General features: G+C 33.3%; 3 protein-coding genes across 5 annotated transcripts; 2 read left to right on the top strand and 1 right to left on the bottom strand.

Moving 5' to 3' along the window:
* Positions 1-2,804: 2,804 nt before the first annotated feature.
* On the top strand, positions 2,805-6,412 carry LOC18105607 (protein REVEILLE 7). 2 transcript variants are annotated; one of them, XM_006374193.3, is made up of 7 exons: positions 2,805-3,086; positions 3,286-3,347; positions 3,993-4,124; positions 4,243-4,354; positions 4,442-4,503; positions 4,643-5,071; positions 5,184-6,412. In XM_006374193.3, exons 2-7 carry the CDS (start codon positions 3,330-3,332, stop codon positions 5,847-5,849), a joined length of 1,419 nt encoding a protein of 472 aa, XP_006374255.1. In that variant the 5' UTR covers positions 2,805-3,086; positions 3,286-3,329; the 3' UTR covers positions 5,850-6,412. The 2 variants fall into 2 exon arrangements, with proteins under 2 accessions (XP_006374255.1, XP_024442645.1); XM_024586877.2 differs by having other exon boundaries at positions 3,229-3,347.
* Positions 6,413-11,002: 4,590 nt separating this feature from the next.
* On the top strand, positions 11,003-14,909 carry LOC18105608 (uncharacterized). The gene is made up of 6 exons (XM_006374194.3): positions 11,003-11,442; positions 11,654-11,981; positions 12,216-12,350; positions 12,817-12,899; positions 14,244-14,349; positions 14,462-14,909. Exons 1-6 carry the CDS (start codon positions 11,174-11,176, stop codon positions 14,555-14,557), a joined length of 1,017 nt encoding a protein of 338 aa, XP_006374256.3. The 5' UTR covers positions 11,003-11,173; the 3' UTR covers positions 14,558-14,909.
* A 4,933-nt stretch (positions 14,910-19,842) lies between these two features.
* LOC18105609 (NAC domain-containing protein 54) lies at positions 19,843-23,204 on the bottom strand. 2 transcript variants are annotated; one of them, XM_006374195.3, is made up of 3 exons: positions 22,891-23,204; positions 22,440-22,717; positions 19,843-20,436 (listed from the first exon to the last, which is right to left on the bottom strand). In XM_006374195.3, the coding sequence occupies exons 1-3, from the start codon at positions 23,045-23,047 to the stop codon at positions 20,146-20,148; spliced, it is 726 nt and encodes a 241-aa protein (XP_006374257.1). In that variant the 5' UTR covers positions 23,048-23,204; the 3' UTR covers positions 19,843-20,145. The 2 variants fall into 2 exon arrangements, with proteins under 2 accessions (XP_006374257.1, XP_024442302.1); XM_024586534.2 differs by having other exon boundaries at positions 22,437-22,717; positions 22,891-23,200.
* Positions 23,205-25,040: the final 1,836 nt, after the last annotated feature.

The following is a 25,040-nucleotide window of genomic DNA, read 5'->3' as shown; positions in this document are numbered from 1 at the left end:
CAATTCTATCATCCAAATCAAGTTCAAGGTATTTATTTTTTTCAATAATAATAATAATGGTTATAATGTTGATGATGATGATGATGATGATAGTTGTAAAAGTAATGATAATACTAATAAAATTGCTATTGTTATTACTAATAATAATGATAATAATAGGAATGATGATAATAATAGGAATGATGATATTACTTATTAATAATAGAAGCAATAATAATTTTGATTCTCATTCTTTGAATTGCTATTTTTTTCTATCTTTTAATATGATTGAAAATTTTTTTTCTCTTTTAATTTCATCATTTAATATTTAATTTATTAGAAATTAAATTTTATAATTTTTCTAAATTGGGTGCTTTAGATCTAATAAATTCAGTCGTAAATTTAAAAAGTTAACTCATTAAAAAAAATAACAGTCTTTGTGGTTTTCTTTTTCTTTTATTGAGATGTTTCAGACTCCAGTTATATAATCTAAGACACGAGTTTAGTGAGATATCATGTGTTGGTTTATCCCTAATTAACATTGTTATGCATTAATCACCAACGTTTTTTTTATGTTTGTTTAATTTCATTTCAATTCTTAAACATTATTTATTTTTTTAAAAAAATAGTTTAGTTCAAATTTAGCCAAATTTTCATGGATGATGATGTGAAATAAATGCAATGCTGGCTTTGAAGAGAGGATCAAAAGAAATCAGATGGGCTTGCCCAGCTCGGCTGATCTTGAAGAATCAAAATCATGGCTCCCAAATATTTGTGAAAAATACAATCAGAATCGAATCTCTTTCCAATCTCAAGGCAATGCCATGTAAGCTTTTCAGGATCTCCATGTGATCTCATGGAGTGCAGGGATCTTTTTGCTATAAAACAGCTGGGTTGTTGAAGACAATGATGGCAAGCCGAGCCACCATAGCAAGTACCGATTAATATAATTTGAGGTATATTACTAGTTATTTTTTAAAAGTATTTTTAATATTAATATATTAAAACAATTTAAAAACATAAAAACAATTTATTTTAAAAATATTTTAAAAATATAAAAATAAACGGGCTCATGAAAAATATACACTCATCAAATTTCTCATGCCAGCCGGAATGAAGGCAATCCAAGAAAGACCCTTCACTTGTTTAGTTGGATTTTAAATTAATTTTTAATGTAAAAAAATAATTATATTATGGATGCGTTTTAATATATTATAAGTTTTTAATTATAAAAGTTTGAAAACTAAAATAAATAAATAAAACAGATAAAAAACCATTCTTTCTAGATGAATAGTGTCACAACAATAAAATATCCAGATATTTTAATTTCTTTTCTGATTTCTATATAGTTGATATGCATGTCAAATTATAGATGTTTTTCAAAATATAGTTGTTATTGTTTTTAAAATATTTTTTTATCGGAAAAGTATTAAAATAATATATTTTTATTTTTTAAAAAATTATTTTTGACATAAGCATATTAAAATAATCTGAAAATACTAAAAAATATTAATTTGAAGTAAATAAAAAAATAAAAAAAATTAAATTTTTTAAAAAACACTTTTAAAAAGCTAATTCTTATATTCAAGTGATTTTCAACTTTTTTTTTCATTAAAGTTTGTATATTTTTTCAAATTAATTTTTTTTAATATTTATGAATAATATAATATACTAATATTAAAAATAATTAAAAAAAACATTTAGAAAAAAACAACTAGCACGGTCAAACACACTTTTAATATAAAATCTCCTCCTAGGGTATCATATCTCTATGATGTAACATTCTCCAACAGCCCTCAGTGTCTCCCCATTTGTCTTTCTCTCTTAGGTGTCCTCTTTTCTTTTGTATTTTGCGACAGAGATTGATGTTTTTTATTTAATTTTTCTGACCATATAGTTATTCAGTGGGACAGCGTATTTGGTGTCTTACAACCCTACCATCTATCATTTTGTTGGACCGCTGGATCATCCTTTGAGTAGATCTGCCTTTTTTTTTTTTTTAAAAAAAAAAACATGATTATGATTTTTTAGTGAGATTATTGTCATATCCTAAGTGATCAATTCGAGGGTCACTTTGTTAATCTTTCAATTTTGGTAAAATAACTCGAAGGTCGCTTACAAGTCATACTTGTGATATTTTGTTTCAGTCGACATATAATTCAAATAATTATAAGTTTAGTGCATCAATATATAATGTCAATTTAATATCTTATTTATATTTTATAAATAATAATATAATCTTTTCTAATATACTAAATAAACCTTTTAATATGCGACTGTAGTTTATGATGCTACTTGTGAATTTACTATATGAGCAGCTAGATGTTACACAAATAGTTCATACACAATCTAAAGTCGCATATTTATTATATGCTACTTGGGATTACTGTTTTTATGCTAAAATAAAAATTATTTTTTAAATATAATAGTTTGAAAAAAAATTTGAACACTAAGCTATGCTAATGTAGGGAAAAATCTACAATAAGAAATTAAAAAAATCTTTTATACAGTAACGCACAAATCACAGTCTTCTTGAAGGAAAAAATCTCAGAGAAATAATGGATAAATGGATAAGAAGTGGTTTCTCCTTCCTCCTCCCAAGTCCCAATAGATAAACAGAAAAAAACAAAATAAAACTCTGATTTGCGAATTAATTAACAGCCCCACATTTTTATTACCTTAATCTTCCAAGATCCAAAAAAAAAAAATCTAACAACACGCGTTGTTGAATTTGAGCCACAAGAGCTCCAATGCCCCTTCTCGAATTTTCCACGAAAATTATTTTTTATTATCTGACGTGGCACCGGCACCTTTTCCTTTCCTTTCCTTTCCTTCCCTTCCCTGTTTTCATCATTTCATTTCTCTGTTGTGTCCTCTCTTCTCTTACATTTTCAACACAGCTTTTCTGATCATCAGATTCCAAGGAAACTAATTCCTCGGAATCTGATTCCTTACTGTTTTTCTTTTATTTTCTTGTTTGCTGTTACTAGCCTAGACAGAACAGAACAGAACAGAACAGAACAGAACTGAACTGAACTGAACTGAAAGTGTTCAGTTTCAGTTGCCGGGGGATTGGAATCGGATTATTTTTTTATTTTCTTGTTCTGGTAAGTTTGTTTTTGATCTGATTCTTTCTTTGACCAAAACAAAATTATTTTGTACTGTACTGTAGCAGCAAAAAATAGGTCGTGTTAGATATCAGGAATTAGTAAAGCTAAAAGAAAATTAAAATCTAGTGGGTTTTTACAGTGTTTTTTTATTTAGTTGATGATGGTGATGATGTTGATCAATGACATTAATGTTCAGGGGATTTTTATTTTTTACCGATCCAAGAAAGAAAACCCATTTCAATGGCTGCTGCTGCTAAGGTACTTACTTTCTTTTTTCTTTTATGCATGTTTACTTGAAGTTAAGATGTTAAGTTTTTTTGTGATCACTTATGGATTCTTTTTTTTTTCTTTTTTCTTTTTTAAGAGTTAATTTTATGCCCTTTTTACATTTATTAACTGGGTTATTTTAAACTTGAAATGGGTTTCTTTATGATGCTGTAAATGGCAAATGAATAATTACACCTGTCCTTTTTATTTTTTTTAATTACTGATTAGTGTATGACTCCATCAGAAGCTTTGTGTTAAGCCATGTTTTTGCATTGAGTTTAGAAGATGGTAATTTAAGATTTTGAGTAGTTAAAAAAAAGAAAAAAGAATGTAGCTGTGCGGTTTTGGTAGAGTCCTATGAGAAAATTATGGATACATTTGATGTATAGCGTCTGTAAGTTGACTGGCAATGGTTACAGTGATTCAGTCATTCAGGTTCTGGGTGTGAGGAAGTAGAAACTCAGAGCGGCGCATAATTTATTTACTTACATAATGCTATTACCATTTTGAATAAAAGGTTGGGGATGTGGTGTCATCCATTTTTTGTTCACTCGCTGTGTTTTCTATTTCCTTCCAATCGGAATTTATGAATAATTTCTTGAGAACTATTTGGCTAATACTTGTGATTGGATACAGGAGCGAATTGAAGGCACAAAGCGAAACTCCTTTGGTGAAGCAAGTGATTGCTGTTCCAATGGCAATGAACAATCTGAAATTGTTCTCCAGCTGAATGAGCTGAACTCATTTGGGAGTGACAATATTCCCAAGGTTCCATTCTTTCCTATTGGGGGACAATCATGCTCGTCTTTCTGATGTGATTATTCAATGACTGCCTTTTCCATTTTCCTCTGTTCATGGTTTTGGAATTTCCTCTCTATTTCAATAGGTGAGGAAGCCTTACACTATTACGAAACAAAGGGAAAAATGGACAGAAGAAGAGCACCAGAGATTCCTGGAAGCTTTAAAGCTGTATGGTCGTGGCTGGCGTAAAATACAAGGTAAGTGTAATATAAGGTCATATTATTGTGATTTGAAGCTTTTCTGATATGTTGCAATACGATGAAGTTGCTCTTATCTTCATGCAGAGCATGTGGGCACCAAAACTGCTGTTCAAATTCGAAGCCATGCTCAAAAAATTTTCTCCAAGGTCTGGTTCTTGTGATCAAGCTACCAACTTATCTACCATTCATTATCCTTTATGACCGTATGGAGTGCAAGCAATCTTCAGCGGGTTTATTTGATTTGAATGGCTTTCATATTAACATCATTTCTCTTCTTGATGTCAGGTGGTTTGGGAGTCAAGTGGCGGTAATGAGAGCTCACTCAAACCAATTGAGATACCCCCTCCTCGACCAAAGAGGAAACCTGCACATCCTTATCCTCGTAAATCAGTTGACATCCGCAAAGGAACACCAGCATCTAGTCAATTGGATGGATCTCCATCCCCTAATTCATCAGCATCAGAAAAAGATAACCTATCTCCCACCTCTGTTTTATCTGCATTGGCTTCAGATACTTTGGGAACTGCGCTTTCAGAGCAGCATAACGCATGCTCTTCTCCTACCTCATGTACCACTGACATGCATTCTATTAGTTTACCACCTAGTGTAAAAGAAGCTGAGCATTTAACATCAAATTCATCCAGAGAAGAGGATAAAGAAACTTTCTCATTGATCGAAATGTCTTGTTCACCCCTGGAGAAATTTCTGTCCAAGGTAAGATGAATATCCTGTCAAATTCACCTTAGTTTTCGTTTGTTTCCTATAGTAAGCCCATATCCTTGCTAGGTTTCGAACTCTAATTTCATTATTGTACTTTCATGTTCAGAAATTTGAGTTGGGTTCAGATGACACTGTATGTGCTGAAGGTGATGCCACCAAAGAAGCGTCTTCCACCAGTATAAAGCTTTTTGGAATGACGGTCATGGTAGCAGCTTCACATAAAAAATCTCCTCCAGGTGCAGAATTTGTTTTGTCCATGACATCCAATGAGAATCAAGACAATGCTGATACTGACAAAGAGAAGCCTGCTCAGACACTGCTGCTGAAACAATCAGACACAGAGTTATCACTTGGAATGGAAAATAGTGATCAGAATCAGTTGCCATCTCCAGCGTCAGTTTTTGAATGCACAGAACTACAGAGAGGAACTGCCAACTATTTTGCAACTAACCCTTCCATACCATGGTGGTTTTTAGGCAGTGGTGTGTCATTCTTACCCCCCACATCATATGACCATACCTCCACACCCACACCCACACCCTCTTATATGGCAGAAAGGTCAGAAGAAAAGGAAATTCTTAATGAAAGATCTTGTACTGGTTCGAATGCTGGACCAGTTGGTGAATTGGAGAATGTAGAGAAGAGTTTGGATGTTGTTGATTCTCAATGTCGACAACTGCCATACAAAAGATGTTTAGGAGAGAGAGATGTTAAGTCAACGGTGATTGTATATGAAGAGCGAGAGCGACAAAGAGCTCGAGTATGCTCATAGTATCCCCCTTCCTTAACTCTATTAACCTACTCATAGTCGGGTTAAAGAGCTGGCTTAGATTGGATGAGGATGCTGTAGAGTATTTAAGATGATCACTGACGAATATTTTAGTAAATACACTTAGAATATCATTTTTTTCTTTCAGTTTCTCTACCAAGATCCCTTCAAGTCGCCATATGTTCTAGCACATTTGAGATGCTGAGGGTCCTCATTGATTGCAGCATACTTGCGTAGTTTCATGTCTGTTGTTTCAGAAGTTGAACAATAGGGTGCTTCTGGATGCTCTTCGAGGAGAAAAATAGAACACTTAGGTTTAATCATTCTTGTTCATTTTCCAGAATTGAAAAGTCTCTCCAGATGATAAAGATGTTCATTTTCGTCCATTGCTATTGAAAGTGCTAGTGGCTCATTTCTCGCTATTGCAATTGTTTCGTATTGTTTTTGTACTTAATTGTACTCTTGTATGTACCGGTAGAAATACCCCTTTTTAGCAGCAGCCTATGTAATCCAAACTCGATTCTCCAATCCATTCTATTTGAAACACTGTTTTTAAGATTTCATGATATTGCCTGTTTTCATTGACAAATTAATGGATGGTCGAAGGGAATGTGACTTGCAGATGGCGCATGAACCAGTGCCATTTACATTCATCAGTGGAGAAAGGTGCTGCCATTTTTCCAATCGCATTTGAAATATCTTTTTTTGACTAGTTAAACGTTAGGTCTCTCTGTGGAAGTGATGTTTCTTGACTTCGCTGGAACTCATGTTCTATGATTGTATACTTAGCTGCTAAACCCAGTTCAATCAAAGATGTCTCATGGTAAGAGCATGCATCCCAATGAATGGTACATCATTTTCTACACATTTTAAAACACTTCCTTTGCCATTTCTTAAGACTTTGCATTCACCAGTTGACGATTTCTGCTGGTTGAAAAGGAGGTGGTGGGTGGTGGTAACAATTGGCGGCAGAATGACTGCCACCGGCCCTGAGTATCCTACATTGTATTAAAGTAGAAAATTTTGATTACCTGGACTTCAAAATTCAGTCATAGAGAGTAACGCAGATTCAGCTTTCTCAATTCAAGCAGCCCTTTAAACGCCATGAAGTTCATATTACTTATTATTCAACAAAGAAGGGCCAAAGATGTGGTGCCAGTTTCTCTCGAAGCACCACATTGCATTGCCCTGATAGGCCATGCATAAAAATGAAACCTGAATTCAAGCTTTTTCCATATCTAACGAAAGACAGATTTACATAAAATTGAGATCCCAAATAGGTAGATTCACAGATTTATACAATCTATTGAAAGTCCCAAGATAACTTTTTTTTTTTCCTGTTATCCACAAATAAGAATTATGATAAGTTGGTACAGCATATCTTAGCTATGTTTGATGATTAACCCCCATAATAGCATGCAGTGACTAGCTCTTCAAAACTATCTTTGGCCATAGTTTTGGCTTTGGCGAAGCTCTTATTTGGGTTTTGCAACTTCCACAAATATTCCCCTGCCATCTAAAAACTTTAGGAGAGTGATTCAAAATCTTATAAGCGTTTCAAGCCATCTCACATTTGTGAAAAAGAAGGAACAAAGGAAACTAGTATTTGAAAATTACCACAAGGAAATCCTGGCATTTTGCAATAAAGGGCCTATGGAGGGTCTACATTAGGTCCAGAGAGCAAACTGAGACCCTAAGTTGCAGACAATGATGGTCGACAGGATCATTAAGACCATCTGCATCACTCAGGTTTCGTAAAACTTGGGTACTTTAACATGAAATTACACTACTGAGTCGGCCAAGAAATTAGAGATCAGACATTACATATTCCTGAACGGTTGTTCATTTTCCTCAAATGACATACCTCCCAAGGTCATCTAATGCTCTGTGGGTCAATGATGACAACAAAATGTAGATCCCTGATTTCTTCAACTTGCTTTTAAGCGTCATTGCAAGTTCATATGAAAAAAGAACACACTTTCTTACTAATATTCTGCAAGGACCTCTTGTTTAATTGTTAACACTGTGTTCAGCGTTTTTGGTTTCCTAAAGCTATCTTCCTACAGAAATGCCAAAACCATATGGCAAAACACAGTCTATTAAACGTGAATTTACCATAAATATGAGGCATCATTGAGTAACATCATCTAAACAATAATAACAATCACTAGCTGAGGATGGCTTAAGAACAATTTGCAAAAAAGACATTAGTCCTAGGAAGCAAAAAAAAGTGAAGACCTGAGAGACCAGGGACTGCTAAAGAATGGTGTTTCCATAAACAGAAGACTTGCTCGTGGAAGCGACCATGTTGATAACAAAGAAGGCAACAAGTTACAAGCAGTTCAGGGAAATGGTAGCTCCTTACTGATGGTGATAATTGTGGCATCTACGTCAACCTAATCACTTTCAGTGATGTATCAAAATCGAATGTCCTGCTTACAGTCATGTGGGCATGTGTATGTGTTTTCTTTATCAAACTTTCACAAACTCCTCTCTAACTTAATTCTTTCTGTACTTGTTCTGGTTAGTCATCACAGTTCACATGTCCATGACTTCTTCGGTAGATCAGGACACCATAAATCTCGCTGTAGAAACAACTATAGGCCAAGGAAGTAATATTACTTAGTATTTGACATAAATGATTATCTTCTATGCAAAAAGAATCATATAAATTGAATCAGTTTGGATGGCTACAGTTTCCTAAGAAAATGATATGTGGAACATACCTTGCCATGCATTCCCTCAATAGCCTTCTGAGCTTCTTCCTCAGTCTCATAACGGATGAAGGCAAAGCCTTTCGGTCTTTTAGCTATTTTATCCATTACCAATTCACTGTTAACATAGAGAGAGAATACGTTTAGAAGCCGATAGCACATAATGAACATACCAGGGACACTAAAAATGCTTAAACAGCTCTACGAACTAAAAGCAACATAATGTTCACTGTTCTCACCATCTCCAAGTTAGCCAAAATTTTGGAAAGCATTTCGCAAACTCTCTTCTGTAGTACGAAAAGATAACCCTGCATTAAATGAACCCAAATTACAGCATTGAAATAGGCATTGGTATTGAAAATAAATGGTCTCGTTTCCTAGGTGAGCTTCTTGCAATACTTTTCAACAAGACATGTTTCTTATGACATTGCTGAAAGTTAAACAATTCTTTTCATGACTTCCTTGTGATGTTTCTGAAAGATGAACAGTTTCTTTAGATGATACCACTACCAATAAATAGTAGAACAAAGTTAGTTTCTTCAAAGATGCCCAAATTGTTTTTTTTTCAGCGGAAACATGCGAACTCTAACAAGTTGAGTCTCCACTCTGCACTGATAACTCTCAAGCAAAACCCCCAAAGCAAAGGGTATATACTCCTTTCTCATCAAAACGGGGCCTATCAGACCCGTTGGGGTCCCAAAATGAGCTCACAAATGGTACACACAAAAACAGAGTATAAGGGCTTCTGAAATTGTCTTCAATTTTGATTTTCATTTCTTAGAATTTTGATCATTCAGCCACCAAAACAAAAATTGGGGCCTAATCATATTTCATGGGTTATTCATCAAACATTCAAGCAAATACAAGATGAAGTTCATCATGGGTGCATGATACTATTTTTCTCAACAGAACCAAAACAAAGTTAAATAAGTTTACAAAACAAAAAATTTATGAAACCTAAAGATTTTAAGAAAAATGTCAATTACAATCTAGTGAAGGAACTTTTACTACAAACATTTTAAAAAGTACAATTCACAAGGATGCATTAAGAAAATAAAACTCCAATTCACCTACAATGGAATCCTCTCACAAAATAAGAGCAGTCCCAGATAAACAAACCCAGCAAAGATAGTATTTGTAGTCATTGCATGTAATAGGAACAAACAATAAATAATCCACTAAAAAAACATGAAAACTAACCACTCACATAAAGCTTAAGCTAAAGTAAGTGTGTTATGCTTAGTGTTTTAAATGATATTGTTGGGCTTAAATTGGATTGGTGTGAAGAAGATAGTGTGTCATGTGGAATAAGTTGTTGGAGGTATTGATTTATGTTTGTTAAATGTGAGAAAATAAAAATATAAAAATTAACGAATTTGTATAAATTTAAGTGTTTTAAATAATGTTTTCATGCTTACATGATAGTAGCGTGTTATACTGGATTGTAATTCATGTAGAATAAGTTGTGAAGCACTGGTTTATGTTTATTAAATGTGAAAAAATAAAAACATAAAAATTGGTGGAAGTGTGAAAATGTTTGGTGTTTATAATGATGTTGTTTATGCTTAAAACTTAATTGGGAGTTTGTAATGTAAATGGGTTTTGTTTGACAAGTTCGTAAAATGATAAAATATATGTTGGATATATAATAGTGGTAAAAAATATGAAATTGTTAAATGCAAGTTGATAAAATGAGAAAATATATGTTGGATGCATCGTAAGGAATATAAAATTATATGCTAAATGCAAGTTTAATTTATGGAAAAATATGAAAATTTATTTGAAATACAAATTAGTAGTATGAAAAAGAATGATGATTTGTTTAAATAATAAAAAACAATGAATTGAAATGATTTGAGTGCTAATTTTGGGATGCCTTCTTGAAAAATTAGGAGGGGATATTTAAGGTTGGACTAGCAGTTAAGGGAACATATACTATCAAAATATCAGGTAGATACTCATCACCTCATTTTTTTACTTAAAGAAATGTTTATGTTAAAATTTTTTTATGAATCTTATGAAAAATTATATGAATTATAGTCGGTTGTATAGACAAAGACTGATTGTACAAATTAAAATTAGTTATATGAATAGAGACTAATTATTGTATAAAAATAAGTTGTCCACAGTAATAACTATAACATAAAAATTAAGTTGGCCGCAATAATAATGACTGTAATGTAAAAATAAGGAGGTTGGAACAACATTGAATATTACATTAAAAATTTCATCATAACTAAGGGGATTAATATGTGAAATTTTTTAAAAAGCGTTAAATTAATATTTTTTTTTAGTTTTTATTGTATTTGATATACTTATATTAAAATAAAATAAAATATATTTTTTTAATATTTTTTTAAATACATTAAAAAACAAAATCTACCGTACTTCTCATTATCTAAAATATATAGAAAATAAAGATGGTGAGTTGCCATTTCTCAAATCACCAAAAAATCTAAGCAGTGAAAAAGCGAAGACCTTACTTTCTCTAAACCATCAAAATAGTGATGGATTGACTGCCTAACCCTCGTTAAACTCCTTGAAATAGTGTTTGGAAGCCTCAAAATCCAAGAAAACCACCTTGAAACCTTTCTCAAAGTGGCGGCCTCCATCATGGCTTCTCTAAGTGTAGCCAACAATAATTCAATTAAAAAATCAGCGGCGGTACTATACCACTATCCATGCCCAGATGGTGCTTTTGCTGCATTAGCAGCTCACCTTTACTTCAAAGCCACTTCTCTTCCCGCTATTTTCTTTCCAAACACTGTCTACAGCCCCATCAAGCCAGACCAACTTCCTCTCCATCAATTCAGTCATGTCTACCTTCTTGATTTCGTGGGGCCTTCTGGTTTTGTCCAACAACTCTCCTCCAAAGTTCCCAGGTCTTAAAAGCCTCTTTTTTTCTTGATTGTTTTTGGTGCCAGTCTTTATTTTTTTTTGTGTGTTTTTATGTTTCATGGAGTAATTTTACATAGACTGAGTCTGCTAACCAATTTTAATAATGGGGTCCTTTGCATTAATCAATTTATTGATTCGGTTTGGTCGTAGGTAGATTGAGCTCATGTTTGGATTTTGGGTTTTTGTGTTCTTCAGGGTGGTTATATTGGATCATCACAAAACAGCAATGGAGGCGTTAGGTGGTAGAAGTTTTGAGGGAGAGAATGTGAGTAAAGTTATAGATATGGAAAGGAGTGGGGCTACTATTGCTTTTGATTATTTCAAGCATAAGCTTTTAGAGAGTGGTAAGAACAATTATGATGAGATAATCGCTGAATTTGATCGTGTTAGACGGGTATTTGAGTATATAGAAGATGGGGATCTTTGGAGATGGAGACTTGAAAATAGCAAAGCTTTTAGTAGTGGTTTGAAAGATTTGAACCTTGAATTCAATGCCCAATTGAACCCCTCCTTGTTCGACCAGGTGCCCATTTCTCTTCTCCTCTTTCTGTTTATTAAATATATAATTCTTGAATTATCATTAGAAAATAAAAACTAAAGTTCCATTGCTTGTTCTGTGCAATGAAAGTTCAACATAAATCAGTTACATAGTGCGCGCGCCTCATGGGGCGTGCATTTGCCTCTTATGATTAACACTTATGTTACTTTATAGTTGTTCTTGAGATGTAAATCAGTGATGTTTTGTTTAATTCTGCAGTTGCTGTCATTGAATCTGGAGTCTGTCATCAGTCAAGGCATAGTGAGTTTATCAGTCAAGCAAAAGTTAATAGATGACACCCTTGATCAGTCATATGAAATTGCACTTGGAGGTGGAGCCTTTGGACGTTGCCTGGTACTCTTCCCAATTACTCCTTTTATTGGTTTGGTTCTGCATATAGAAAATATACTTATTATTTTAAACATTTAATCGCCAAGTCCACTTTCATCCCTGGAATTTATCCAAAATCTGTTAATACTCAGTTAGGTTCAGTTTTATTTTAAGGTTGCAATCAGTGTTACCTTGTACTGCGAAGTCAATGTCAAATCCCTGTTATTAAGTTTTTGAGTTTCCTAATGAAACTTCTAAAAATTGATTTTCCTTTTAACAAAGATTATTCTCTATTTATATGGTTATTAGGCTTTAAATAAAATGAGCCACGGAAAAAACTTGTGTAATGGGAATTTGGCCATAGTGAACATAACATTATTTTGTATTTATGTCCTAATTCTTTCTGCTCACTTCTAAGTTCCATTTTGATGGTTCTTGGAAATGGAAAGAAAGTGAAAAGGAAGTTCTAATTTCATTATCCTACTTTCAGGCTGTTAATGCCGATTCAGTTTCAGAGTTAAGGAGTGAATTAGGACACCAGTTAGCTACTAAGAGTCGTAATCTGAAGTTGAGGTTAGTGATTGTTATTAGTCAAAGCAATTCATTTGTACCCGCATTTCTTTGCCTTTTATTCTGTTTGCTTGCATGTCAATTTGTTTTCATTTAATTAAAAGCTTTATATTGTGCATGTTTGTGGTGGTTCACTGTCATTATTATACAATTCCTTAGGAATAAGAGAATCCAAACAACTTTAGGGTTGGAAGAGCATTATCTATGTTTCCTCATAGCATCCATGTCTTTAGTATTGAACTCAATATCTATAAAAGCTTAGTCTAAATAAGGTATATTTCTTCATCAGAGATGCATGCATGTTTTTATAGTCACCGGATTCTTTTATTCCATTTTTAATACTTCAAAACATGTTGGATGCACTCATCTCTCTGAAGAAAATCTGGTCCATGTTGATAGAGGAGAATTCTTGGGTGATTAAAATTCAGGGGATTTAGGAATTGAAATTGAGATTTAAAATTTAAGAATTAAACAAAATCAACTAACTACTAGAGCCACAATGATAGGGTTAATAAATCACTCCTTGAAAGAAAGAAAGCATTAATAAGCATAACAAATAAATTCTTATTCATCTTCTTTATGTTCTAGAAAAAATGAAGAAAAAACAAAAAACATAGATTGCATGCATATTTATAGATCTTTAATACCCCTGAATCCCAAGTAGGCTTAAAATACTTATTCAAACCGTACAAGTAGTCCCATACTCCCATTGTAAAACATGCAATGTTTTGCCTGGAAATCCTTGCATGATCATTGTATGCATTAATGTAAGGTTCAGACTTCAGAACATGTCATTTTCTGTTCTCCTATATGATAAAAATTTATTTCTCTATTATAAACAGAGGGTAAAACAGAAAGTTAAGATACCCTTTTATTGAAAATATCATGGATACTGGGAAAATGATATTTCTATCACATTGTAATGATTTAGGAGTGTTGGATATCCTATGTTGTAATTACCCTTAAGAAACCCAAAACTAATGCCCCCAACAGAGGCTGAACAGCCTCCAGTACCTGGTGTTATCTCATCAAAACAACAAAAAGTAACCCCTGCTGCCATGATGACAAAAAGAAGCATTTTTTATGTTGGGCTCCTTGCTGATTACTATGTGTAGTTACAACTTCAATGATGACATTCAACGGCTACCAAGTTCGAGAAAACTTGACATTTGACACAGAGACTAGTTAGCAGGCTTAAAATCAAATCAAGTAACCTGCAAGCTTGTATGTGCAAATATTTGATGAAAACTTGTTGGACTGTGGAAGCAGTCCAGCTTTGTCAAGCAAGGTGCCAAATTTGTGCATCTTTTATTTTACACTTCATAGTGCCTTTCTTTTCTTGTGTAGGGGAATTGGAGCCATTGTATATAGAGTACCAGAGCTTGAAAATGATGAGATTCTGAAAATCAGCCTTAGGAGTGTCGATAGCGAAGACACAACACCCATCTCAGAGGTCATTTTTCTAGTGATTCTGCTCTCTCCTGTTTTTTTCTTCCTAACAAACAGGGTATTATTTACTCGTGTTTGTTCAAAGTGCTGAAATGTATTTTATGGCTCCATTACAGGAATTTGGTGGTGGTGGGCATCGAAATGCCAGTTCCTTCATGATAAGTTCTGCAGATTTTGAACAATGGAAGGTTGGCAAAAGTGCTTCATTTTAGGCTATTTTGTGGCTGCTAGATACTGGAGTTGTTTATAGGCAGAGATAGTAACTGTGGTGACTATCCAGAATGCATGAGCTCCCAATCGTTTTGTTTATCCGCTGCTTCTTTTTTGTTCTTTTTTCCCCGCTGGAAGCCTCCCTCTTTACTTGTCTTTATTCACGATCATATATGGTCACTGAGTTTTGTTATGTTGGCATATATGAAAATATGGTGTGCAATTTGTCATTAAGGTTGTCTAGTAGAGCGCCAAATTTCTGTCAGGATTATAAATTAGACTTCAAATAAAGGGATGAGTTCAGGAGAGGAAGGCAAGGCAAGCCTTCTGGAGGAGCTTGACATCCTCTTACCACATCAAGGAATTATTTTATTTTTTATTTTTATTTTTTTTATTTACACTTCTGACAGTCCAAGAGTACTTATTTTGGTCATCCTTGTGGAGAAAGAAAAGCTTGATGTGGCAACTTCATTTATTTTGAAGCCTTCTAATGTGGTTTAAGCTAAGAAACTGATATAAATACGGAATGCTGATTAATGATACCAGCTTAGTAATCTTTATAGGTATTATACAATTATTTGAATTGTGACAGAGAGATATACAACTTTCTTTTTTTTTAGTTTGAATATAGATAAGCATGATACATCTTTTTAGTTTGAATACAGAGAGATATACAACTTTGAATATAGATAAGCATGATATTATCTGGTACTAATAGAACTAACAAAAAATTTATCGCTAACGCGATGAAGAGGGTCCTTCGGTGAAGATGTCTGAAGTCTACTGAGGTGGAGATGTATTTAGCTTATATATCCTTGTCAAAGATCTTTTCACAATTAAAATGGTAATCCTTCTTTATATGTTTTGTTCTACCATGTAAGACAAGGTTAGAGTACGGTTAGAGTATAGTACTAAAGCACTAATATTATCAACTCAAATACAAGGAGTTTTAAGTAATGGAATAAGAAGTTCTTTGAATAACATTCTCAATCGATAAAATTTAACTGTTGTATAAATCATTGATCGATATTCAGCTTTAGTGTTTGATCTTGCCATCACGGATTGTGAACATGAGCTTAGATAAATGTAATATCTTAAGATAGATTTTCGATCATCTGGATTACCAATTCAGTCAAAATCACAAAAACCATTGATTGTTAATATCGAATCCAAATTTTATACTACTTTTAAGATATCTTAAAATCCTTTTGGCAATTGTGAGATGAGTATTTGTGGGACAATGAAAAAATTGATATAATTGATTGACACTATAAGATATATCAGGTCTGGTCAGTGTCAAATATCAAAGAGCTCCGACCATGCTTCTATATTCAGTAGGGTCAATAAGGAGATCACCTGATAATTTTGAGAGTTTGGCACCTGATATGCATGGTGTTGGTGCAGGTTTAGCACCAGTAATTTTCATGCGATGCGGGAGATCAATAACATATTTTCCTTGGTGTATATGCAAGCCACTTTCTGTGTTGGTCACATGAATGCCTATTAAATAGGATAGTAGCCGAAGATCCTTGATAGCAACTTTAGAACCGAGATTAGAAATAAGGCTATCAATAGCAATAACATCATTGCTGGTGACAATAATGTCATCAACATATATAAGCATAAAAATACACATTAGAATGAAAAGTAAATAAAGAAGTGTCCACGGCTGAAGCAGTGAATCCAAGTTCCAATAGAGCCTGAGGCAGCCTTAAGAACCAAGCTCTGGGGCTTGTTTTAAGCCATATATTGATTTGTGCAAAAGACATACATGATCATGTAAATTTGGGTCTTTATATCCTTGAGGTTTCTTCATGTAAACTTCCTCTTCAAAATAACTATGAAGAAAAACATTAGAAATATCAAGTTTCTTGATAGACCAATTATAATGAACTGAAAAAGCAAGAGCTAACTGAATAGTAGCAGGTTTAAAAACTGAACTAAATCTCTCAACAAAGTCAAGACCATCAACTTGGTCAAATCTTTCTGTCACTAACCTTGCCTTATACATATCAATAGTGCCATCATATTGTTGTTTTATTTTTTAAAAAAAAAAAACTCATTTGTTCCTCACAACTTGTTTGTATCTTGGTCGTGGATAAAGTGACCTAGTGTTGTTGGCCAACAATGCATTATATTTTGCAGTCATTGCATTTAACCAATCCTGGTACCCCTCGCAACTTGTTTAAAGGTTGTTGGTTCAAATGGTAAAATATTAATGAAAAGAGCTTGGGGAGGATGCTTGGTGGAATGATAAAGATGATAATCTAGGAAGTGTTTTGATTTAAAAGAGTTGTTCTCGAATCTGGTTATAATTTGTGATGAAGAATTCAGGGTATAAGTGAGGGTTGGTTGTTGGTTAGGACGGGAAGGAACTGAGGTTGGCTCTGGATTAAGAGTTTGCGGATATATGATCAGGTATAAGTGTAGTTTTGATATGATGAGGTGAGGTAAGGTGTAAAGGCCTAGAATGAAGGGTTGGTTATTGGTTATGACAGGTAGGAACTGAGCTTAGCTCTGGGTTAAAGTTTGTTGACATATGATCAAGTATAAATGTAATGTTAGAGTCCGTTTGAGAATGCGGTTGAAATTGTGTTTCCTCAAATTTTAATTTTTGTTTTTTGCTAATTTTTTTTTATGTTTTCAAATCGTTTTGATGTGCTGATCTCAAAAAATAATTTTAAAAATGAAAAAAAAATATCATTTTGACGCATTTCTAAGCGAAAAACACTTTAAACAACAACCGCTACCACAATCTCAAACAGACCCTTAATATGATGAGGTGAGGTAAGGTGTGAGGGCTTAAAATGATTTTTTGAGGCAGATAGATCAAGAAGTGTGTTGATATTGGGTGAAGTTATGGCAACAAGAGGAGATAAAGAATCATGATCTAAAGTAAAATATAGAGAAAAATTTACCATTTAAAGTGATTGAAAATAAAATTAAAAAAATATATCATATTATATAGACTCTGGTCAACTTGAATTAACAGATAAAATTTACAATTCAGATCATAGACATGACATCAATCAGGCATAATTTTTTAAGCTAAATGATAAAAAAAGGATGAAATTGCATTTTTCATTTTAAGCTAAACAAAAAATCATTGGTATCAAAGGGTTAAATTGTATTTTAAAAAAATGAGGGGAAAAATGCATTAAATAAAAAAAATTGGCCATGAATGTTGTGTCTTAACCCGTCAAAATTGTGATTCGCGCCAAGAATCAAACCGAATCTAATATTTTTCTTCTTAAATTTATTACGCACCAAAACAAAAATAAAAATGCACAAAAAAAACCCTAAAAAAAAGTCAGGCGTGTAGTTCTTATGGCCTAGTGAGTCTGGTCCTCTAAAACAAAAGCACCCAGCCGCGCAGGTTTGGTGGCTCAGGCCTATGCTCTTAGGCCATATTTTTTGTTTTTTTGAAAAAAAATACTCATGATTGTTGTCTGCCTGGCCAAATTTCGGTCACTACGGTGATAACTAAAAAATCAGGGCAAACTCATTTCCCCCCTAAAAACTCATTCTATAACTTATTTTAACAAACAAAAAAAAAAACACCTCATCAAACACCCACCTATAAACTAATTTATCAAGCTAAGAAACCTTGAAAACAGTTCTAAAACACGAAATCAAACCAGGTTAGATTTTTCTTCCTCGACATTGATCTATTTTTTAGGTAATATTAAGATTTTAAATAACCACCATCAAACTATTTTCATCAAATTAAACCCTTGAACACCAAAATCAACCAATTTAGTGGTCGTAAGATGCGAAAACAATAACTTTTGAATTTAGAGAAACGTTTTCTCTCTTTCACAAACCAGGGACTGAAAAATAATAAAAACTAAGTCTTGTACCAAATTTGAATTTAGAAAAACATAAGGGACCGAAAAGTTCTAATTTTGGAAATTGAAGGACTAAATTGAACTTTTTGTACTAACTTTAATCGCACCCCCTGTTGTTGGTGCCTTTTCTAAATTGGTAATTCTTCTTACAATTTTATCCCTAACCAGCAAATACAAAGTAACTGGCTATTAATTTTGCGATTAAAGGATTTAATTGATGAAAAAAAAGAGTTAAGGGATCCAAAAAAAAACATTGCTCTAGTCTACAGTGCATTATGAGTGAATGAATAATGTTTCCAGACCACCCTTCAAGTTTTATTTTATTTTATTTTGATATATTTATATAACAATGGTTAATTCATCTGGACTTATATCTGGTAAGAACCCTATTGGTACTAAGAATTAGTGGGGGAAAAATGGTAATATTTGTAACATTAACTATATTTTATCCAATTAGACTTAATTGTAAACGAACTTTTAAACTCTTATTACCAATGAGAAAAGGCATCACGTGATGCTCAACATTTAATTAAAATATTTTTATCAGTCCTACTTCTTTTTAATTTATTTTATTAATAACAAACATTATCTTTTTATCTATTAATTTTTAAAAATATATATAATGATAGAAAATGGGTCCATAACATCATCTCCTTCTTATGTTAAAAACTAACTTGAAATCTGGGTGTGCTGAATATCATTGGTATTATTTGGGTTTCTCTTTTATTGAGCTGATAGGTTAGAGATTGGGGGCTGGGCTCCGTAGGTGGCTCACACGTTAATGGACTGGTTAGACCTTTCCTGCCATGGGCTAGCCTAGGTCCTTCATGTGTCTGCCTTTAAAGTTGAGTCCGGTAAATGATCACTAATTCTGTTATTTCGGGTTTAGGTATTTATTTATGTAGGTAGCTGTGGTATTAATGATTATATTTTAAAGTATTTTTTATTTAGAAATATATTAAAATAATTTTTTTTTATTTTTTTTAAAATTTATTTTTGATATTATTACATCAAAACAATCACAAAAATATACACTAGATGATGGCTGCTTGAAACAAGAGGAAGAAAAAGAAAAAATTATCTGCAGAAGCTTATCATTTATAAATATCTAAAATCATTTAGTCAAAACTCAAATATATTAGACATGGGATTATAAACAATATCACTCGAACGACATAGAGTCTCTCTTGTTATTAAATTATACTCTATCATGCTGCATTAATTATGAGATAAAATCAATATTAATAAAAATATTATTTGGTAGTTATTTAAAAAGAAGAAATTAAATATCCACTTTTAATACCTTATATCTAATGCTTAGTTCTTAATTTTCATTTTTTAAAGAGTAAATATAATATGAAAATGCCTCAATGGATAGCTAGTATTAAAGCAAGGTAGCTAGTAACAATAATAAGTTACAGTCTTTTAAAAGGAAAAAATAAAATAAAAATATTAGCATTAATGCCCTTTTATTCCACAAGTAACACCAAATCACCTCAAATAGAGGTAAAAAAAATAAAAATAAAAATTCATCATGAAGCCATTTGATAAATTGGCTCTAGCTAGGGAGGCCATGCACCAACCAAAACCACGACAAAATAATTAAACCAATTAGACACAATAACCTTCTAATGATCTTACTAACATTTTAATTTGTACTCGATGCCTTATTGTAAGAAAAATATATTGATCAACTCGATCATGTTATTCATCACCACCAATCACTTGATAATTAAACTTGCTTAGTCAGTGAAGGTCGAATGAGAGATTTCTTCCCCACCAACCATGGCGTTGTTAGAAGAACACCATGGCTCGTCTGTAATGAACTGCATCCATGAATCATCTTTGTCTTCCTCTTCCACGCAAGATGATGATGCAATGGGAACATCTGGCGACATTGTTTCATACTCATTTATCACACCTTGTGGTGAGCTCTCCATTAATGATAGACTAGTGCTTGTGCATTGGCCTTGCTCTTCAATTTCAGAACATATTCCGTTTTTCTTGAACACACGACACAATGCATAAGAATCCTGCAAGGAAACAAAAGGTAGCCTTGTGTTTAAGCACAAAAGACAAGGCAAGGGGAAATTATGGAAAGATAGATCCGAGTTTTCCAGCAAGATTGAGAGATGCAAATAAAGTTTAAAGCTGGCTATCTTATCAGAGGGAAAACTTTTAGTACATGACAAAGTCAGCCTCAATACTTGACTGGTTCACCATGTCTGGACATTTAATCAGTAGTCTTCACTCTTGCAACACACTACATTAATATCAGAGAGAGGAAGTAGGTGATGCATGCATGGTATACAATAAATGGCAGCTCATAATTTTGTTCTATTTACTTTTCTTCTTTTTTTTAATGGTAAAAGCTCCCGGCCCCTTGTACAAAGTAACGAGATTAAATATGGCGAGAGGACATTGTGGAAGTATTCACTCTACTATACATACAAGCTTTCAAAGAAGAAAAAGAAAGAAGACATTGTTGGATCAGAAATCAAGCTAGCTAGCTACCCTGGGATTAACAAGTGTTTATCCTAAATTAGTAGGAGATGGGTACTTTGACGTAAATTGGCTGATTTTGATTGCAATTGGAATAAAGTAAAAGGTAGCCGACACACTCTTACAAGATGAAAGTGATGAGGACTGCTTTTTGGGTTAGCATAGTCTTAAAATATCATTTTACAAGTCATGGAATCTAGACTTGTGGATTAGAGAAGGTAAAAAGATAAAGAAGTGAAGAACTCACAGATATGGAAGGAGGGATTGAGTCATAAGAAGGATAAAACTTTTGTCTCATTACAGAAAAACAAAGTGGAACCCAAGCTTCGCCACTTGGGGATCTAACTCCAATGGATGAAGCAACGAATATATGTGTCAGAGATTGTATGTCATAAAATATTTAAAGTAAAACAGGTGAGAGACTAGCAATCAAAAGCCCAAATTCTTCGAACTTTTCATGCAAAATCATGCACTTGTGTCACGTTCTTACGACTCATTATATTCTCCAGTACCCTACCAGGATACCATGATCTTACTAATATTTCGCACAGAAACTAGTTAGTTTTGTAATTCAACAGTTAATATTAAGCGTAAAAACATGCAATTATGATTATCCAAGAATAAAAAAACAAGCAATTATGATGCTTTTATTTGCTTTATGTACTTTGGCGTAAAAGAGATGTGGTGAAAAAAACCAAACGAAAGCAAAGGAAATGTTGCTTTTCCCGTTTGCTGAGGCATTAAAACTTAGGGTTTCCAAGTCAACTAGCGAAAATGAAAAAAGTGTGATGATCGTCTAACTTGAGATTTACTCATGCTCCTATATTTTTTCTTGAGAATAGAAAAGGATCAAGAAAATTGATAGTAACGTGGATAATTAAAACACAGTCTAGTACTCTAGCTAGTCTAGTGGTATTCTCTCTTGTAAGGGACGAGGGTGAAAAATGTGTGATGATAACACCAACAGTGGTCCTACATTTTTCTCTTCTTTTTTACCTTGGGAAAAGAAAAGAAAAAAACAGAAAATGAAAGTGATATTTGGTCTAGTTGCGTTCTCTCTAGTGAAAGAAGAGGAAGAGGAGAAGCTCGGTTCAGCTCTCTATGCTAGCTTGCAACTAAATTAAGAGTGATCAAGCTAGCCATTTCGAGGCGATATAATCTTGGTTAAAATTGAGTGATGTCAGTGACAGAGCAGAGAGTATAATTAAGGTATTGTTAGTGATCATCCCCTACCCCTAATTCAATTAATCACATATATTTGCCCCATGTAGAGACCAGAACGTATGACTTGCTTATTTCAATCGCTTTGTGTTAAAGAAGTAATAATTAATAAATAATAAATTTGAGATTAGTATATAAACAAATAACAAATTTACCATAATTACTCATTGTAATGGTTTAGACCTAGTATACCTCTCGCCCCATGAAGCAAAAGGAAAATACTAAGAGAAGAACTGATGGAAGAAATGACTATATATTTGTTAGCCATCATTAATATCATGAATCACGCAATTTTGCACAATGCACGAACTACCTGAATTCCAGAGGTGTCTTCACACTCCTTGTCGTCGAGCCGATACTCGTGCATTACCCAATCGGTCCGAATCCCTTGAGGAGCTCGGCCTCGGTAGTAAACTAACGTCTTCTTCATTCCAATGGCTCTATTCTGGCAGTTCACTCTTCTGTCTTTTCCGGTCGACTTCCAGTATCCAGCTCTAGTTGCTCTATTAGTCCTGAACCCATTAGGGTATTTCCTGTCCCGGGGTCCGAAGAAGTACCACTCCGGGTCTCTACTTGGAAAGAATGATTTTTCTGCAAAACAAACAGACAACAACAGAAGTTCTGATCAATGGAACCAGTCCCTTTATTGTTCTGGTAATGACATGAGCATGGCCTTGACTGTCGGTAGAATGCCAAAGATCTGTCGATGCTGCTGAAATGTAATGGGAACGTAACAAAAAGTAAGTAGTATTATAGATATATACCTGCTAATTCCCAGGGCTCACATTTGTAGAGATCAACCTCAGGAATGATGTCTAATTCAATCTCTTGGCCGTTAATCTTACGCTTGAGATAGTAATTGACAAGTTCTTCGTCGGTTGGATGGAATCGAAAGCCAGGAGGCAGTCCGACCGGTGACATTTCTTTCCCTTCCCAATGACCTAGCTACTACTCTCTTTGCAAACTCCTTTTGCATTATCATGATCTCTACTACCCTCATCGTATATAAAAAGGATGCAAAGCTCCTTGTCATTGGCTCATTTTTCACTTTCGCTTTACAGATTCTTAGACAAACGTTTCTTGTAAGCCGGGCGTGTCATTCTTGCTCCAAATAAAAATTTGATTCTTCTGTTTCAAGTTCTAAACATACACCGAAAAGAAAGCAACAGTGTAGCGTGCGTACTTCCTTATCGATTCCTTTTCTATTAATTAGCGAGCTTTATTTCAAGAGCATTTGTATGTAAATGTTCTGCTATATATGGTCGAAGAAGCGTAATGGGATGGTAGAAGGTTTGAGATCTGTACAGCAGGTTTCGAGTTCGAATCATGACGTACATCTCTTATAAGAGTTTGAGACAGCCAGAATTTTACTCGCTCACCTGAGCCCACAAAGTGCGCTTTCCGGAAAGTAAGGTTTTCTCGAATCTAAAAAAAAAAGTTATGCTATATATGGCATGCTATTACATAAGATATGTGGAGCTTAATTTTGGACATGCAAATTGCTCCACTACATATATCATGTAAATCTTAGAGTAAACTATGGGTGAACGTAGCTTAAATAATAATTATTTTTTAAAAAAATGGTTTATAAGTGATAGTGAATAGATTTTAATTAAAAAAAATTACCTTCACAATGTTTGGATCCAAACAACGTGATTACAACCCCATATTGTGTGGGCTTAGCCCAAACAAAATAGTTCCTTTCTCTAAATTATTTTTTGTATTTTTCTTATTTTTTAAGTTATAAATAATCTAAAAGTAGTTTTATGCACCGCCCAAGCATATAATTTTTTATGCTTTTACTTACATATTCTTTATGAGCATAATATAAAGACACACATCACATTTTATGTAATTAGGCGCTTCCTTTCTTGACCAATGACTATGTAGTCATCATGACACTTACATTCACCAGTAACATGTCAAACACTATGTTTAATGATGGGCACTAACGTTTTCACCAATTAATTTTCACACAACTCCTGAAGCGAGTTAACGTTATCAAGATCTATAAATACCTTGGGTTACAAAGTAAATACAACATGTCACAATTTCTCAAACCCATCACTTCTCTACACTTACATTTTCTATCAATCTTTTCATACGTTATTTCTATCATAATTTATTGACTTAAGCATCAGAGAATCTCATATTTCATGACAGATTTGTTCTTTCAAGCAAATTTTTAATCATTGGTCAAGCCCAACAACCAATAAACCTAAACACAAAGCTCATATTAAACCCACACATTTTAACCTAGAATCACAACCCGTGAAAAGCTCATTTATGCACTTCCTTATGGTGATCAGGGCAACAAATGGTGATAATTGATTTAGCCATTCTCGAACCTTTCTTAGGATTTTTTTAAGGTTATAAGATCCACCAATTCCCATGAACCACATTAGTCATTCTTAAAAAATAAAAGCTCAGGGGATATAACTACTTGAGAAAAGTGTCGTATTGTTGTTTGTTGGCTTAAGGTGAATGGGAACTTATATAAAATTATAAATGAGACTTTTAAAAATATTTAAAAATATTTTTTTATCTTTTATATATATCAAACAAATATAACTTTATTGGACAATCCTCATTTTGTACTCAGAATCTTTTGTTAAATGGAAACAATCTTCATTTCATATAATATAATTAAAAAATATATTTTATTTATTTTTAAAGTGTTTTATTAAATAAAAATCTTAAATAATTATCCAAGTGAGGCTTAACTTAAACCCGATCAATATCTTTATACAAGGCAGCTCTTGATTTTTGGGCGAGCAGAAAATTCTGGGTATCTTTCTTGTATCGATTAAACAAGTCTTTTGGGCTAGTGCATATCAAAGTGGTCTGTTCATATGAACCAGTCTAGGCTTGAGTCATTACAAAGTAGCCCAGTACTGAGTTGGATCAAAAGATG

Source organism: Populus trichocarpa, chromosome 15, assembly GCF_000002775.5.
Source record: "Populus trichocarpa isolate Nisqually-1 chromosome 15, P.trichocarpa_v4.1, whole genome shotgun sequence".
Lineage (NCBI taxonomy): Eukaryota > Viridiplantae > Streptophyta > Magnoliopsida > Malpighiales > Salicaceae > Populus > Populus trichocarpa.
Note: the sequence above shows the minus strand (reverse complement) of the source record. Positions and strands in the feature narration are given on the sequence as shown.